Source organism: Eutrigla gurnardus (genome assembly GCF_963514095.1).
Source record: "Eutrigla gurnardus genome assembly, chromosome: 8".
Classification (NCBI taxonomy): Eukaryota; Metazoa; Chordata; class Actinopteri; order Perciformes; family Triglidae; genus Eutrigla; species Eutrigla gurnardus.
Window position 1 is genome coordinate 12,992,531 of NC_139922.1, and position 16,210 is coordinate 13,008,740.

General features: G+C 44.4%; 2 protein-coding genes across 7 annotated transcripts in view; both read right to left on the reverse strand.

The window, feature by feature from the left end:
- fmnl3 (formin-like 3) overlaps window positions 1-16,210 on the reverse strand; it is a 30,485-nt gene that overhangs the window by 4,011 nt on the left and 10,264 nt on the right. For 4 of the 6 annotated variants that reach the window (XM_084015039.1, XM_084015038.1, XM_084015037.1 and 1 more), the window contains exons 2-24: window positions 13,536-13,619; window positions 13,335-13,415; window positions 12,786-12,862; window positions 10,339-10,422; window positions 9,763-9,909; window positions 8,851-8,959; window positions 8,622-8,698; window positions 8,101-8,194; window positions 6,703-6,777; window positions 6,478-6,588; window positions 6,245-6,394; window positions 5,518-5,619; window positions 4,930-5,299; window positions 4,365-4,457; window positions 3,488-3,612; window positions 3,187-3,389; window positions 2,799-3,102; window positions 2,633-2,713; window positions 2,394-2,523; window positions 2,105-2,265; window positions 1,828-1,929; window positions 972-1,064; window positions 720-843 (exon numbers count right to left, since the gene is read on the reverse strand). In XM_084015039.1, coding sequence (XP_083871165.1) covers window positions 720-843; window positions 972-1,064; window positions 1,828-1,929; window positions 2,105-2,265; window positions 2,394-2,523; window positions 2,633-2,713; window positions 2,799-3,102; window positions 3,187-3,389; window positions 3,488-3,612; window positions 4,365-4,457; window positions 4,930-5,299; window positions 5,518-5,619; window positions 6,245-6,394; window positions 6,478-6,588; window positions 6,703-6,777; window positions 8,101-8,194; window positions 8,622-8,698; window positions 8,851-8,959; window positions 9,763-9,909; window positions 10,339-10,422; window positions 12,786-12,862; window positions 13,335-13,415; window positions 13,536-13,619 — 2,977 coding nt within the window. The remainder of the gene's footprint in view (window positions 1-719; window positions 844-971; window positions 1,065-1,827; window positions 1,930-2,104; window positions 2,266-2,393; window positions 2,524-2,632; window positions 2,714-2,798; window positions 3,103-3,186; window positions 3,390-3,487; window positions 3,613-4,364; window positions 4,458-4,929; window positions 5,300-5,517; window positions 5,620-6,244; window positions 6,395-6,477; window positions 6,589-6,702; window positions 6,778-8,100; window positions 8,195-8,621; window positions 8,699-8,850; window positions 8,960-9,762; window positions 9,910-10,338; window positions 10,423-12,785; window positions 12,863-13,334; window positions 13,416-13,535; window positions 13,620-16,210) is intronic. The other 2 variants (XM_084015041.1, XM_084015040.1) reach the window with 1 other exon arrangement.
- The window catches only part of erbb3b (erb-b2 receptor tyrosine kinase 3b), a 64,392-nt gene continuing 49,903 nt past the window's right edge, over window positions 1,722-16,210 (reverse strand). Inside the window, exon 29 of the mRNA XM_084015035.1 lies at window positions 1,722-1,736. The gene's annotated coding sequence lies outside the window, so the exon portion shown is untranslated. The remainder of the gene's footprint in view (window positions 1,737-16,210) is intronic.

The following is a 16,210-nucleotide window of genomic DNA, read 5'->3' on the forward strand; positions in this document are numbered from 1 at the left end:
ACTTTTTATCCTATACATCTACATGATAGTGTGTTAGAAACAATGTATTCAATCGTTGCTTACTGCTTGGAAATGCTTTATAAGAGGACTTAAAGTAAAGCGTTATTGCACTGAGCGTTCTTGGACAGGCATCAGTTGCATAACAAGCCGTTAACAGCTCTGATAGTAGTGGCAAAGAAGCATTATTAATTCAACATTTATATTATTTACATTTTGGGACAAGAAGATACGTTAGCATATGTGCTATCATGAGGCTGTAGATACTGATTTTTTTGTTGTGGAATTTTAAAATGTCAGACTTGTGGCGGTAGATTCATGAGACTCACTCACATAATCCCCAACCGGTTTTCACTGGAAAACATGAACCGTCATCAGAATACTTTAAGAAATACTATCAACACCTACAAGAATACACACACAGTGGCTTCGAAGAACGCCCCTGCAAATAAAATCCTGTACACAAAATGTTATGTACACTTGGAGTCTGCCTTTCTGACTCCCTCCATATTGAGTCTCGACAGCTTAAGTGCGCTAACTAGACATCACGTCATGCGGTAACTAGAGGCTGCTGTGCTCCAGATGTGCTGGTGTCTGGACTACGTAGCACAAGGTGCACTTCAAAGGAGCCGAGCAGTGAATAACCACAGTCATCCTGGACCTGGGACGACCGGGGCTGCTGGCACCCACATGGGGTCTTTCTAGGCTGCTGTCTGGCCCACCTGTGATGATGTCCTCGATGGTGCCGTCCTTGCCCTCGTACACGGGCCGGTGGTCTTTGGCCTGCCGCTTCCGCAGCTCTGTAATCAGCTCGTGCTGCTGCTGCCTCTTCTTCTGAGCCTGGACCTGAACCAGCGGAGAGAGAGGATATTTGTCCGGTTCACTGTGCTTTTTGGCACGCCGCAAAGCTTTATTTAGCACTGAGTAAACATCTGATAGATTTCATTCAGCTCCGTCGCATGCACTCTGAGTACCTTGGGGTCATGCTGTTTAGCCTCCTGAGCCAGTAGCTTTTCTCTCATTGCTTCCTCCTGCTTTTTCCTCTGTTCGTTTTGTTCCACTGCATCCTGTTGAGGAGAGAAAAACGTGACCATTCTGCAGCGAGAAACTCAAGCTCAAATAAATACACGTCAATATGCATGCGTGGCCCTTTAAGGGTTTAAGAAAACGGGTCAAAAGTGGAACATAAACTGGGCGCGCACACAAAAATAACACACTTTGATGGACGTAACCGATCATTAGAAATGTATTCTCTCCTTCCGCATCCCCTTTCAACCTTTCAGACACACACAACTACTTCTACACACTCTAAATGTGCTTTTAAGCAAAAGCTCGACATCTTGGGAATTTCACATAATGACTTTTCTCGCTCAGAGTCAGATGAGAAGATACTGTTTCAAACCAACCGAGTCGTAAAAAGCGTATTTCCTAAATGTTGAACTATACTTTTAGGTCACTCATACAGACACACATACATAGAAATCAGTGTGTTGCACATTTTCTTAAGCAGATCTCATAAATCCAGACTGAGAACAATCTCAGGAAGTGTGCTGTGTGGTGGGGCAGGGTGAGTGGGGGGGGGGGACCAGTCTAAACACCACAGCTGCAGCGTTGGAGTAAGACCCAGCTGGCCTTTCCTGTTATTTGGCCTCGGACTATACGCCACGTCCTGTGGCACAGAGGCAGCCAAAGCTCTGCCCTGCTCCGCTGCACTGAGACAGACAACATCTCAGTCCCAAACCAGGGAACTTCCCATCTGACTCGGAGAGAGAGAGCTGCACCCTGTCCGTACAGAAAAGAGGACAGATCGTTTTCCGGTGGTGTCCTCACCTTGTAGGCCCTGATAAAGCGCACAAACACGGGGAAGAACACGGCGGGCGGAGTCGTCTTGGCGCTCTCTCCGAAGTAGTTCACCACATTGTTGAAGGCTTCCTAGAATGGGAAAGGACAGTGCCAGAGTGGAAGGGACGTATGTAAACACTGTCGAGTCATGATTGGATGCGTGCTAGAGGGCAGTGAGCTGCATCTGGGACTGAGGTTTGCATCGTGTCATTGATTTAAATGTGTTTTCCCTTTGGGGTGAGGAGGTGAGGACAGCGTTGGATACCTCTGCCGTCTTGGCATCCTTCTGCAGCTTGTCCAGCTGCGTGTCGCTGGCCTGGACGAAGCCTTTCAGGACCGAGTGGTCGTGGAGACTGCACTCTCTCCGGATCAGGTCCATGCCTTTCCCCAGCTCCCGAACATCCAGCAGCACGTTTTCCAGAGATACTTTTGCACATAGAGAATTTGTTTGACACAGCAATACAACAATATATGAGCATATGATTATAGAAATGTTCTCATTTCACTGAACATAAGGAAAACATTTTTTAACATAATTCTTTGTCTGGACTAACCTGCTGCAGCTTTATCCACAAAGTGCAGTTCGTTGGTGAAATTGGCCAGTTCAGGGTACTTCTCTTTCAAAATGAGAGCTATGTAGTGGAGCAACGTCATCTTCCTGTCTGTAGACTTAGTGTCCAGCAGCTGTGTAACAATTATAATTCAAGGGGATCAGCAAAAGAACTGAAATGGACTGTGTGGAATATTTCTTTTGCTTAAAAAAACTCTCCAAATTCTATGACGTAATACTCACCAGATCAAGACTCTGTAATTTGAAGCCATAAACGCAGCCTCGCTTGCTGCTGTTCATGTAGTTCCCCAGGGCTAAGATGATCTACAAGTCCACCAGAAGAACACATGAATATGCATAAACAACACACCGCTGATATGAAAACACGGGCCAAATAAACCCTTCTTACCTCCAGCACTCTTTTCAACTTTGGCGCTGATTTCACGGAGCCAGAAGCAGCGATGACTGCGTTGAGCTGCGGCGTGAGCATGTTGATGTTGTCGGAGAAGTTCCCTACGAAGGTGATGATGTTCATTCTCTGCGTGAGCCTCTCGATCTTGCTGAACGACATCATGAAGCGATCTTCTTCCGCCAGCTGGTCCAGTGGACGCCGCTCGCGCTCGTACTGACGCAGCACCTTCACCTCCCCCTCCGTGGGCAGGAAACGCATCAGACACTCCACAAAATCAACGGGTAAGGCCTTGAGGTCAAACCTGAGGGAACATAAAACACATCAGTCATTTGCTTTATCTCGTCTTTGGTTCAAAAAGAAGTTCCAGTCCAGGAAGAGTGCCTACTTCTCTATTGCTTTGCAGATCTCTTCTGTGGACTTGTTAGCCTTCCGCAGCGTGATGGCTAAGTTCTTGGAGCGATTGGCGTCCAGAAGGGTGACTTTGTTTACCGCCTTCTGGGCTACTTTGCTCTTTTGGCAGGAAATATCCACAATCGGACCCTGGGCTCTGGTCTTGAATAGCTCCTCAAACCTTTCCAGATCCAGCTCCTGCACATGAGTGACAGTTTACATGCGTTAAGTCATAGATTCTTACATTAAATTGATGTTTTCAGGGACTTTTCAGTGGTTTCATCTACTTGTTTTACCTCTAGCACACGTTCATCATCGATCTCATTGAAGACTGTCCCGTTGATCTGATTGGGCTTCAAGGCCGTCCAGTTAAACACCGGCAGGCGGAACTTGGTCTTGATAGGTTTCTTGATTCTGATTGCTGGAGTTGAGAGTTGAAAATATATAAAGTGTTACAATAAACACATCCAAAAAATCATTACAAAAGGTACAGGATTCAGGCCTTATAAAACTCTTAAATATAAACTTAAATGTTTATATTATAAAGTATTCAAGATCTGATTTTTGGGTCACACAACACATTATAAATACCATAACTTTAGCCTGTTATTAAGACACATGGAGAACACAAAGCATGACATTGTGAGCTTTGAGTAACAGCGGTAAAAGTGCTGTTTAAGGTTAAGAGGTTAGAAACAGTATGAGAAGCATACAATATTACAATTATGAAGACTTATGAGCTGTACTGTAAGAACAAGACTAAAACACCCACAGTGATCATGAAAACCATGAAAAAAAGTATTTATTTTCCAAAACACATAATTTATCTCTAGTATGCCGATCATACAATTGCTAATAACCTTGTACAGTGTTGTCACAAAGTCATGCTATATGTTATTGATGTTCAACCGACATTTATTCCACTTCAGAAAACTATATGCCACTTTGGCATGGAGGCATAATGAATGTTGAACTTATCAAAAATTATGTCCACCACTTATTATACCTTTTATAAAGTAGCCATGCATGATTATAAACATGTATAAAGGGTTTTATAAACCCTAATGTCTTTTGAATGTGCTTAGAATGCCTTTCATCGATTACCGGCAGAGGCATAGAAAGTGAAGAATACAATAGTGCATAACAATGATGTCATTTTATATCAGCTCTTACCTGAAAGACCCAAACTCAGGATGACTGATGGACAAGCGTCGAGCAGAGGTGGAGCGAGAGGCGGTAGCGGTGGTGGTGCTGGTGCGTTGTGGCCTACAATGAATGTACAAGAATATGTTAATGTCGTTTTTACTGGAACACCTGGAAAAATATCCAAACGTTTGTGTATATGTACACATTTAAAAAACTATCATTACCAATTTGATCAATATCAATTATATCGTCTCCTTTCTCTTTCTCTTACTCTTATTCATTATAAGCCTGTATTACATATTTTGGAACCATTGAGGGTGCTGTTATAGACCCTCCAGCAAAAGAGATTTTTAAGCTAAAGCTGCAAAACCGTTGGTGGTGTTTCTTCTGTCTGCCTGCACATGCACACACAAAGAAAACCAACTTGTGTTTCCCTTTCCTGTCTGGGTGGAAACACGCTGCTGTGAACATCACCTGGCTTGGCACGAACGGACAAAGAAAGGGAACTGAAAATAGACCTCCTAGTTGAGCAAAGTCAACTTTCACATATGTGTGTCACCGGGCATAATCACTGAGAGTCATGGTCTATTACCTGAGGCTGAGGGAAGAGGAGGGGGAGGCGGGGGAGGTGGGGGAGGAGGTGGAGGGGCTTCGCTGGCTGGTGGTAAACTGGTATCCGGTCCTCCTGGCTCAGTCAAACCGGCCGTTGAACCCAAAGACAGCTGTCTGATGTCAGCCAGAGGGATCCCGAGGCCACCGCTCCCAACGCCACCTCCGCCCCCGACGCCCAGCGGCTCGATGGCAATGTCGCCATCGGCCTTCTTGTGCAGACGGATGGTGCCTTGCTGCTCGAGCTCCAGCAGCCGCTTCTCGATGTTGAAGTGTCTCTGGTAGGCCGCATCCTTCTCCTTGATCACCCTCCTCAGGGTGGTGACCTGGGTGTTGGTCGACTCGTACGTCTCCTGGACGGTCACAAGGGGGCGATAAAGAGCACAACACAATGACTCCACATGCCAAAGAAACATCCTGTTTCCTGCTGACCTCATTTGCTATCATAGCAATTTAGCCGTGCGCATCTGCAACTGTTCTTTGCTAAAAAGACAATGGAGATAAGCGACGCGACTCCTTTCTGGTGCGAGGCAGGCAAAGCGACATGACATCATCACGACTCTCGGCTTACCCGTATTGCGTGCAGGTCCTTGTCTTTCTGAAGGACCACCTTCTCCAGATCAGCTACTTTCATCATGGTTTCATTCTCAACCTCCAGCAGCTTCTCCGTCACCTGGGATGGAGGATAAAGAGAACAACAACGGAGAGATGAGAGGTGGTGGATTCAAGAATTGATCCACAGCATGGGCATCTTTCCCAGATCCACCCCCCGCCTCACGCTCTCTCTCTCCAGCACACTGCGCATCATCAATAAGAAATAAGATATACCCAGCAGCATGATGCAGCAAAAGCATGACACCGCGTTTTGTTGTGATTTTCAGCAAATGACACATGTTGCATAGGAATTCAGAGATTCTTCACCCTCATCCTCCCCCATCATTCCTGACCCCTGAGAGCAGAGTTTGTTTTGAAATTCCAAGAGTGATGTCAGGGCAGCCCACAACCTTTCTATGAGAAGAAGGTCTTTGCAAAGCAGCGTGGGATACGGAGGCAACTTCCCAGAAAGAATGAGCCAACGGGAGAACAATATTAAGCTTGTTTTCATGCACAGTGTTTTCCAGCGTTCTCCACCCCGTCATTATTCCGAACCACTTGTGAAATGCAAACAGCGAGTAGATTTTTTTTTTTAATCACCACGTAGAAACAGCCGAGTTAAGTGCATGTCTGGTGCACCACAACAATCTCATAAACGGGCCCAGGGAGCTGCGTTGGTGGTCCAGACTGGGCGGTGCTCTTACATGGGACAGGTGCTCCTCCAGTTCATCCACCTTCTCCAGAGCTGCATTCTTCGTCTCTGCGTCCTCCAGCAGACCACCCACGTCAAACACGTTATCCAGGTAGGCCTGGATCTGCACCGACAGCTTGTCGCTCTCCGTGTGTTTACATTTCTAATGTGAGGGAGAAACGAATCTGCATTATACTCCACGCCCCAATTAGTCTCCGCTTTTTAACCACAGCATCATCACCTCACCTCCAGGTAATCATCCAGTCCCAGCTTGGTGAACTCGTACTGCAGGTGGACTCGGAAGTTCATGTCCTCGACTGAGTGGACCACGATGTTGATGAACTGCATGCAGGCAACCTGGACCACGGACACAAGCAGATAATGAGCCAAATATTTTAAATCAAACACACAACATGGATGGGCACATACTCACAAACAAAACATCTACCCATAATGCAAAGCTTATTTTACCATGTAGTCGATGTTTCCCTCCTCAATGCGGAAGTAGTCCATGAGTCTCTCAAAGCGATGCTTTTCCTTACACACCTAAAATGGAACAGAAGCAGGAATTTCAGGCGTTATTTTTTAGATAAAGAATTACTTGCATGGTGAGATCATAAACGGAAGGTCAAAATACGTTATTTTTATGCTCCTTGTCTTCTGATACAATATAATGATAAACCAAATTCCGGAGGGGTTGTGGTAAACATACCAAACAATAACATAAAGTATCTAATAAGGATTTTGCTTTTAAAAGCAAAGGAATTCATGTCAGCCTCCACATATTGTAGAGTGGAAAGAAGTCATTGGTTTGTGTTTGAGTAGATCAAAGCAAAGCTGCAATTGAAAACAGAGGTTTTTATGAAGAAATGGGCACCACTTCTCAGGCTATGTCGGATCTGTGTATTTCAGAGTAAAGGCACCACTGTCTTTCCCCCTCTTTAATTTACTACTTTATTTGATCTACTTGTCATCAAGATCATATAGCGCCATGTTTATGGGTTTCTCTGTAGTGTCTTGATTTGATGCCATAAAAACAATATTATATGTTTTATATGTATCAACAACCATCAGTGTGTCTGCTATATTCTATGAATTAATTTGCCAAATCATAACATAAGATAGTATTTTGTTAGGATGAAACACATTCCGCAATCAAACAAGAGCTTGGCTGCATGTAAACAAAGGAGAGCTTCCTCCTTTTGCAACAACAACCTCTTCTTATTATCATAATTCATGGGAAGGGAAGCCAGCAAAAGATAGACATGGGACGGACTTCTTCGCCGAATTCCTCCACAAAAAGGGGGGCTAGGGTTGCATTCCTCGTACTAACAGGTCCTGATCTGACAATCTTAATTATAAATAGTAATAAGTGAAGCTAATACTTGATTACTGTACAGCTGACCTGTCACCTGGTATTAATGTATCATTATGAAAAAGATTCCACCACAGAAATACCATCTTGTTTTGACTAGTGGGTTGATTAGCTCCTGCGTCTCTCTGGGGCTTCTCCACTGCGAGGTAATTGCTCTGTTCTGGTGTTTAGATGCCTGTGTAGGCAGAAACTGAGAGGATAAGCAAACCTTTGTGGTCCACCGGCTCCCACCAGGGAGTTGATCCTTATCATTGTTCAAGGTTGGCTCACATCTGGTGTCTTAATGAGACTAATGACCTCAGACAGGCCACCGTAGAGATGCTTACAACCTCAGAGGACACATAATCTCCCGGCGCTCCTCCACTTTCATTGATCTAGTCCCCTTCTCCCTCACCAGTGATATAGGAAATTCATTCTTTTTTTTTTTCAGCCCATTCAATTGTCACAGGGTTAGCAACCAAATATAGGCTTCATTAAGACATTGCTTTAGGCACCTCTTTGAAGTTGTCAAACGCTGAGAGGATGATCTCGTGACCTCCGCGGACTAGACAGACGGCGGCCAGCAGCTCCAGGACCAGGGCTTTCGTCCTTGAAGTACAGGAGACACTCGTTAAGACATACCTGGATAAGCTGCAACTGCAAACAGTGACTCTCTCAAATTAGAGGTGGAGAATATTTATACTACCAGAATGTAATGTCCTCAAGACGCATGCAAAGACACCAGCATGCAGGAGTTAATCATCCATAATAATCCATACTGAAGTCTTTATTACTTTTTAAGTGTTCACCCTCCTCGCCTTCATTATGATGTGATCAGCCCTAGTGGTTTACCGCTAATCTCCCTTCAGTAAACATTCCTTTAACAGCCTGCATGTAGGCCTCTGATCCCCGACTTCAGAGAGACACTGAGCCCCACGGAGAACGAGAGGCATATCATATGAACTGGCTGCAGGGTCTCCCCTATTGTTTGACCCAGCCATGCGTCTATGGAGACGGGGGGGCCCTCTGCTCTTACCGGGAGTTCTTATTGTTCAGGCTGAGAGCAATTTCATTGACTGCGTGCGCATGAGACATGACCATGTTGAAGCCGTACTGCATGAAGGAGAGAGACAGAGAGAGAGAGAACAGGATGTGGTGAGAACAACCTAAGAATATGTCGAGCAGCCGGCTGCACAGGAAACATATAATCCTCGTGTTTAGAACAGATATCTGTGTCAGATTGTGTGGTGGCGCGTCGGCGTTACCTGATAATTCATGATTGCTCTCAAGCACATGATGCACACATGCACATCGTCTTTTTGGCTCACGAGGCGGGAGTTCTTGATGGTTTTGCTGTTGGAAACTGTGCCATAGCTGCAAGGGATGGTGGAAGTTAATATCTGGCAGACTTGGTGATCAAACTTTTATTTTAAATGTGACGTTTAGGCATATAGCTCGTGTATCTGGGAGTCATATGACTCTTGTTTGAAGTGTGTCACACAGAGAGAGGCAGCGAGAGAAAATTACAGAGGACGAGGTCGGGCGGAAAAAAATACTTAGATTGGCTTTTGAGGTTACAGATGCATCATGGTGCTGTCAACAGACTGAGGTCTTTGCACACAGACTGCTATCATGTAAATGTGTTGCCCAGTCATCATGTGTACATAGTATTACTTCTCTTGTGCAGCATTTCTGATGAAGGTAACGATATATTATACTAATAATCAGCAGTAATCCAGTAATAAATGCTAGAAAACATAAAAGATTATTTTTCTTTTTAATGACTCCTATTAGACTTTTACATCTTGTGTCATCTCCTGTCTGCATGTAGCTCAATGATGAAGGAGACAACTGTCCAACACATGCTGCAGCTCACAGCTGGCTCTCATCTGAAGACAGTTTGGCAGCACATCTGAACAGATGAGGGAGGGCCATTAATGAAGAGAGGCTCATAACGAGAAAAGGTTAAAGATTTTACTATCTATCTGTGACAGCGCATCATCTGATTGTTTATGTGCAGAGCCTCGAGGTCAAGAGAGGTCAACAGACCCATCAGACATCGCCCTGAAACAAAGAAAAACACAGCACCAAGACAACCGGCTTGCATGCTTATAGCATTCACGGTTAGCAGAGCGAGGCAGTAACTGGGACAGGGGAGCTAGCTTAGCGATACGTACCGGAGGACAGACTGGCGAGCGGAGCGCACCAACGTGTTGCAGAAGGGTTGGGTGCTGGAATGGTGCAGATCCTCTATGGACCTGCTCCAAGATTTAGCCTTGTCCAAGAAGCCTTCCTCCCCATTCTCCACCCCCTCAAAATCCAACCTGGGCCACATACAGACAGACAGACAGACAAGCCAACGAAGAGGCACAGGGGGGGTGTAGATGAGAGGCACGGGGGAGGTTAGGTCAGCGAGGCAGCTTGGTAGAGCCAGGGGTTATCACAAGAACTGTCATCGAGCTGCATGATTAAAGCTCAGCACAGAGACCCGGCCCTGTTCAGGCAAAGGTGTAGCTCGGCTCTACACCGCGCAGCATTTACCCAGAAACACTCTCAGTTTGCAACACGGCACACAAACACATCCAAAGAGTGCACATTTTAAAATAAGCAAGCAGTTTATTACAGGCTACAGGACACGAGGTGTTAACCCAGCAGCTGGATCCACAGCCCAGTTCCCTAGAAAAGCTGTCTGTCTACACTCATGAGCGATGTGTGTGTGTGAGTGTGGGTGTGAGTGTATAAAGTTTACTCACATGACAGCACACTGGGCAAAGGAGAGGTACTCCACCAGGACGTCAAGGCCTCTGTTGTCATCGTTGAGGAACTCCCTGACCCACCTGTGACGCATGAGAGCACAGAGAGTTCAACAGTGCACCGAATCAGCAACACACCCTCATCCTCTCATTCTTCAGGACCGCATTTGATCCGTTCAAGCAGAAGAAGATCCGATCTAAATTAGTGTCATTTCTAAGATTGAGAAAAGACTTCTCATAGGACTTTTTGTCCTTAAATAATTCATCTATATCAATTTTTATAAATGAAAATGTTGTTTTGGCCATCATCGCCATCACTAATAATGCCAAATTATTTATATTAAATAAGTTAAAAAGGCTTCTAGAATTGATTAAAATGAATTGAATGAACTAGCTTTTGGACTGTTGGTCAAAAGACAAAACAAGATATTTAGTTATGTCATGTTACCTGATGTTTTAAAGACCTAACGAAACTGATTAATTGAAAATAATCATTAGTTGCAGTCCTACACTGTTTTCTTTCTTTTGTTTATTCTCTTTCTTCTGTATTACAATTAGTAAAACTGAAGATATTCTGAACACTTACAAAAGTTAAATCATGATGGACTCCTCACAGTATGACAATTATTCCAAAATCTACTAAATGACGATGAAATTACAAACCCCCAGTTTAACCAAAATGATTAGGAAAATTAAATAAAGGCAGTGACCTCTCATCTACCAACTTGTTCATCTTGCCTGTGCAATCGGGGAAATATTACAAACGTTTAGGCTGCAAGCACTTTCGGTTTTACCTAAAAAAGAAGTGGTTTCTGTATGATGGGACCGGTCCCTGTCTCACTTATTGTTGTAGCAATGTCCTGATGTTGCAATATCTCAGCAGAGATGTTATCATAACTGATAGAAATTATTACAAATAGTAAAACCCAACTAGTAATAAACCCGAATGATCCTTTAAGGGAGCTCTGAGGGGGGTCCCCCCTCCCCTGGCGGGAGGAACTTGGCAGGAATGTCATGGAAAGTAAACCAGAGCAAGGCTTCAGATTTCCTCCACATTTAACTCCAGAAACAACTCCATTCTAAGGAATTCCCATTGCGACGAGGGAAAGAATGTGGAGGGCATATGGCTGAAGGAGCCGGGCTCAGGTCGAACCCCTGACAGTCAACAGTATTTAGTCTGCCTCCCCCACAGACCCCCTTCACCTCCTTCCCTTTTTCTTCAGGGAACCCCAGGAGGGAGCGGGATTGGGGTAAAAGGTTCTTAAAATAGTCTTGGAGCGCTGGTTATGATGACAGTCAGCCAACTGCGAGTCAGGCAGGAAAGCAATCAGGGCCTCAAAGCAAGCGTGGGAGGGAGGGAGGGGAAGAGAGGTGAGGAGAAGAACTGAGGAAAGCAAACAAAGCAGTAAGAAGATTGGGTGCAGAAGGGAAGGAGAGGAAGGGTGGATAAGGAGGCGGGCTTGATCATCAGTTTCCTGTCTACCACCAACCTCCCTCCCCTTTCGCCCTCTTTGCTTCTGACCCGTCTATCCCCCCCCCTCTCTTTTTCCCTCTACTCCTCTCCAACCAGTTGCTATTTCAGCTTTTCTTGGCAATTTCTGGAATAATACATCAGATCGGGCTCAGGATCCAGACACACACAATAAAGCAGCATCTAATCCCATCCACAAAAGTCTTCCGAAAATAGCTTTCTTTTGCTTTGCACAAAAGTCTTTCTGGGAAATGCGTTCAAACAGACCTTTATTGATGAGGTCTAATAGAGTATGGGTTATTCTTGGAGCTCAACGAATGCTATGGAAAAATCAAAGCATTTTTACAGTCCTCTTCTGGTTTGGGAATTCAGTGGCAAGCCACAGCAGCGCAGATTTTATGTGAAAGTATCCATGTGACATCGGATTACAGAGTCAAGGATCATGTCTGCAACAGTGAAGACAAAATCTAGAAAGGCTTTATGTAACGATCACATTCGCGGTGGGCGTGAAGCGAACGCCACGGTACTGAATGACGATCACAAAATAAGACAAAACAATAGAAATGGATTGTTTGTTTTAGAATGTGAAAACACGGATGTTTCCGTGTGTGTGTGTGTGTGTGTGTGTGTGTGTTTGTGCTTATTCACTGGGTTCAGCAATGGTCAGCCAGGCTTCCTGTCCCTCTGGCACACACAACAAAGCTTCCTGCTCAACACTATGGGGGAGTGGACAAGGCAGCACAATAGCTACCATATGGGCATTATGAGGACCAGCTCTATGAAGTGGAGCTGCAGATCTTGGCAGGTTAGAACAATGGGGGATATCTGGGCACCAGAGAGAGCTCTGGGTCCCTGCAGCAGCAAGAGCACACAAGGGCCTATTCTTCACCAGGGAAAACAATAATATGGTTTCCATTCCATTAAATAGATCTGTGTAATTGACCAGAAAAAAAACGGAGAGATAATTATTGATTACCCGATGTGGTTTGTCCTCAGTGAGATCTCCAGCTCCCTCAGGACTTTTGTAGATTCCTGCACCCGTCGGCGAAACTTCTGCAAGGCACAATGAAAGAGTTGTACTTAATATACAGTGAGTTTACAGTTTCCTTTCAAGGAGGACTTAACCTATTCAGCAATACATTTTGTTATGTTTTTGGACTCATGATGGACAGCTAACCCCCAAAAAGTATTAAAATTGATGCAGCAGTATTTTTAATTCCATGCATTCTACTTTGTTTACCCACAATGCAACACGATAGCCAACAGTTCATTATGAGATTAGGGTGTGTTGTGGTCGCGCTGCAGCCTCGAGATGCTGTCCTCAAGCAGAGATGAGGAGAGGGCTACAGAGGTCATCACTTTCCTGCTACAGACCCCCAGAATTCTTTCATTTTCAAACTTCTTCAGCCTCTAAACTGACTTTATCACACAAAAATGTTTTCACATATGCAGAAGAACTCTCCAACACCCATAAACAGACCGTACGTTCCCCTTTTAGTGGACAAGTTCATTGGTAATCCCCCACCTTTCGCGTGACTCCGGGGTCTAAGTATCCTCGTAGTTTCTGGATGTAGGTGTGAGGCGGGTTCTTCACCTGAAACCTCTCCTGGAAATACACAACAGAGAAAACAAGTAATGCACTGGAGTCACTATGTTGGTGGCAGAATAAGTGATGATTCTGAGTGCTGGTTTTTGCTCGTTTATGAATAAGTGTTGATGATTGCACCTGGTCACAGATCAGGTCCCACTTCTTCTCATTGTCGTACTGTCTGAGGAGCCGCGCTTTGTCCGGAGGCAGATTCATAGAATTCTGAAAATAAACAAGATGAGGCGTTAGTTTCATTCATAACCACATATTTCCCTTTTTTCTCTGTTTATTTGACTATTTAAAGTCGCTGTGACTGAGATTGTGTCGGTGACTGGGGCTTTACAGGCCTCTGGCGCCAACGGCAGATGAACCGCCAAACTTTTTGGGGACTTACACCATGACCTCACTTCCTGTGTTGACAGTCAGCATCCTGTCGCAGGAGATGATCCACATCTCCTCTGCACTCTTGAGCCTCAGTATCGTTGCGGCAACACTTTGCTTTTAACCACGATGCGCCGATACCAAAGTACGACCTATTAACAGACGTGCTACACGAGACATCCCGAGGCAGCCAGTTTACTGCGGCTCAAATTAAACCCTAAATGCTCTAATTTGTGTTTGGAGTCCAACCCACTTAAGTGTTTTATGTTCTTGTGACAACAGTAAAAAATAAAAATAACACAAACTATATGACACAAGCTTTTGACTAATAACTTCCTTGAGTCAGCCGAGAGCTTGTAAACAGGGGTTGACGCGGAAATCTTAAAAAATGAGGAAGCACAACAATATGTGGGAGCCTGCCAGCCCCCTGAAACCGATCATCTCAGCGTTTCTCTTTGAAGAGACATGAGGGATTGTTTGCACCGGGAACCCTCATTTACACCCGTATCAACAGTCGCCCCGGCCACAACCGGCCTGTCAGCTTGACTTTTAACCTGCAGCCATAACTCAAATGCAACACCCTGTTAACCCATCCAGAGCCAGACGATGCTCACAGCCGCTTTATTCCACTGGTGGAATGACGGAAACTAGTACGAGTGGAACATCACATGTGAGTTTTAAAAATACGTTTTCCACATCCGATGAACACATCATGAATCATGTTGCCAAAAGTGGACTGAGATAAATAAAAATCAAAAAATGCTTCTGCATTTCTTGACAGGTGAGAAATAATTTCACATTAAATTGTACATTTCTGTTATCATAAATTACAAAGCACACTCCAAAAAAGGCATGCAGTAACCTTCAACTGCCAATGGATGTCATAGAAAAGCCCTTAGAAAATGCAAAAAAATGAAATATCTGACAACGATAACTTGAGTGGGAAAGAGTGCAGACGTGATCTGATTTATAAAACCCCACGCAGAACAGAAGAGGGAAAAGTTGTACACCAGGTGTCCAGAATTACGAGAGGAATGTGTCCTGTTTATAGTCGTGGTTTATAGTAGTAAAATCTCTCTCTTGTCTGACCCCCAAGCTGCTCTCTCTTCCTCCGTGTCTCCTGGGAGAAATTTCACCGACGAGAGTCGTCCTCGGCAGTGAAGGGCAGTATCTCCCATCTGTATCCGTCTCAAATCAATCATCCGTCTGGGAGCAGCTTTAACACAGACTGGAAACTACGTTAATGAGGTCACTGCTAACTTATACCAGTACAGCAAACAATTACCCCCAGGTGGGGAGAATATAGAAATATGACTTATTATTTAAATTTCATACATTCATTTAGGGCTTAGTGAATTTATTTTTCATTAAATGAATGCGACGTATGAATATAAATCATTGTAGCAACACTATTTCTGTTTATCAGTGTAAATGGAATATTTTTAGAACAGGGCGTTTGAAGAAGTCACGTTGGCCTCTCGGAAACCGTAACTGACATTTTTGGTGATTTTCTAGAAAAACAACTAATTGGCTGATTTAATAATAATGGAAATAATAATGAATTGCAAACCAACTAAGTTTAGGTGGACTGACACTCAGGCATTTTCATAATGACTAAGTAGTATTTTAACACATGCCAGATAACTTAATTCCCAGGCTTGAATTTCAATGCAGAACCCTGAGTTGTTAATGACAAAATGAACCCATGGGTCTCTACTCCCATGGGTTTGTCATGTTTTCTTGGTCAATCATGCATATTAAAGAACTGTGGGGCAAACAGGAGAGCATGTAGTCATTTCATTCTGAATGGCTGGAAAACACACAGACCCGACACGCAGATGTTCATCCATTTAGACAAAAGGCGTAATATAAAGTGGGAACCTGCCCGCTGTAATTGGATTCGAAAAAGATGTTAGTTATAAAAACATGAAAAAAGGGGTTGAATTTCAGTATGCAATAGGTTCCCCCACCATTATGAGGCATGAGGACACACACATGACTTTGATGTTTAATACGCTCCTGCTCTTTGTCAGTTTGGGCCTCAGGTAATGTAAACAAATACAGGTGGGACTGCACCAGATGTGTGGTGCTAAAATGTTACAGGTATAGAAATGATCGTTCCAATGGCGGAGCAGAGAGGAGGTTCCTCCCACGACAAGCCACAAGGCAGAGAGGATGTTTCCTTTCTGACTAGATGCGGGCCATTTGAGCCAAGTAACCCAATTTAGCTAATTTCATTTCACTTTCTCCCACAGTGATACAATCTCACCCTTCCTGTGTTTATAAGAAACTAGAAGGGGAAGAGGGAGCTGTGGCACTTTGTCCTTTTCAGAGTCGTCGGACCATCTTGGGGGCAAAATACTACAGAAATGCCTGAAGATGTTTGGTGCTTGTTATGTTGCCACGTTGCCCACGCACTCTCTCTGCCAGCA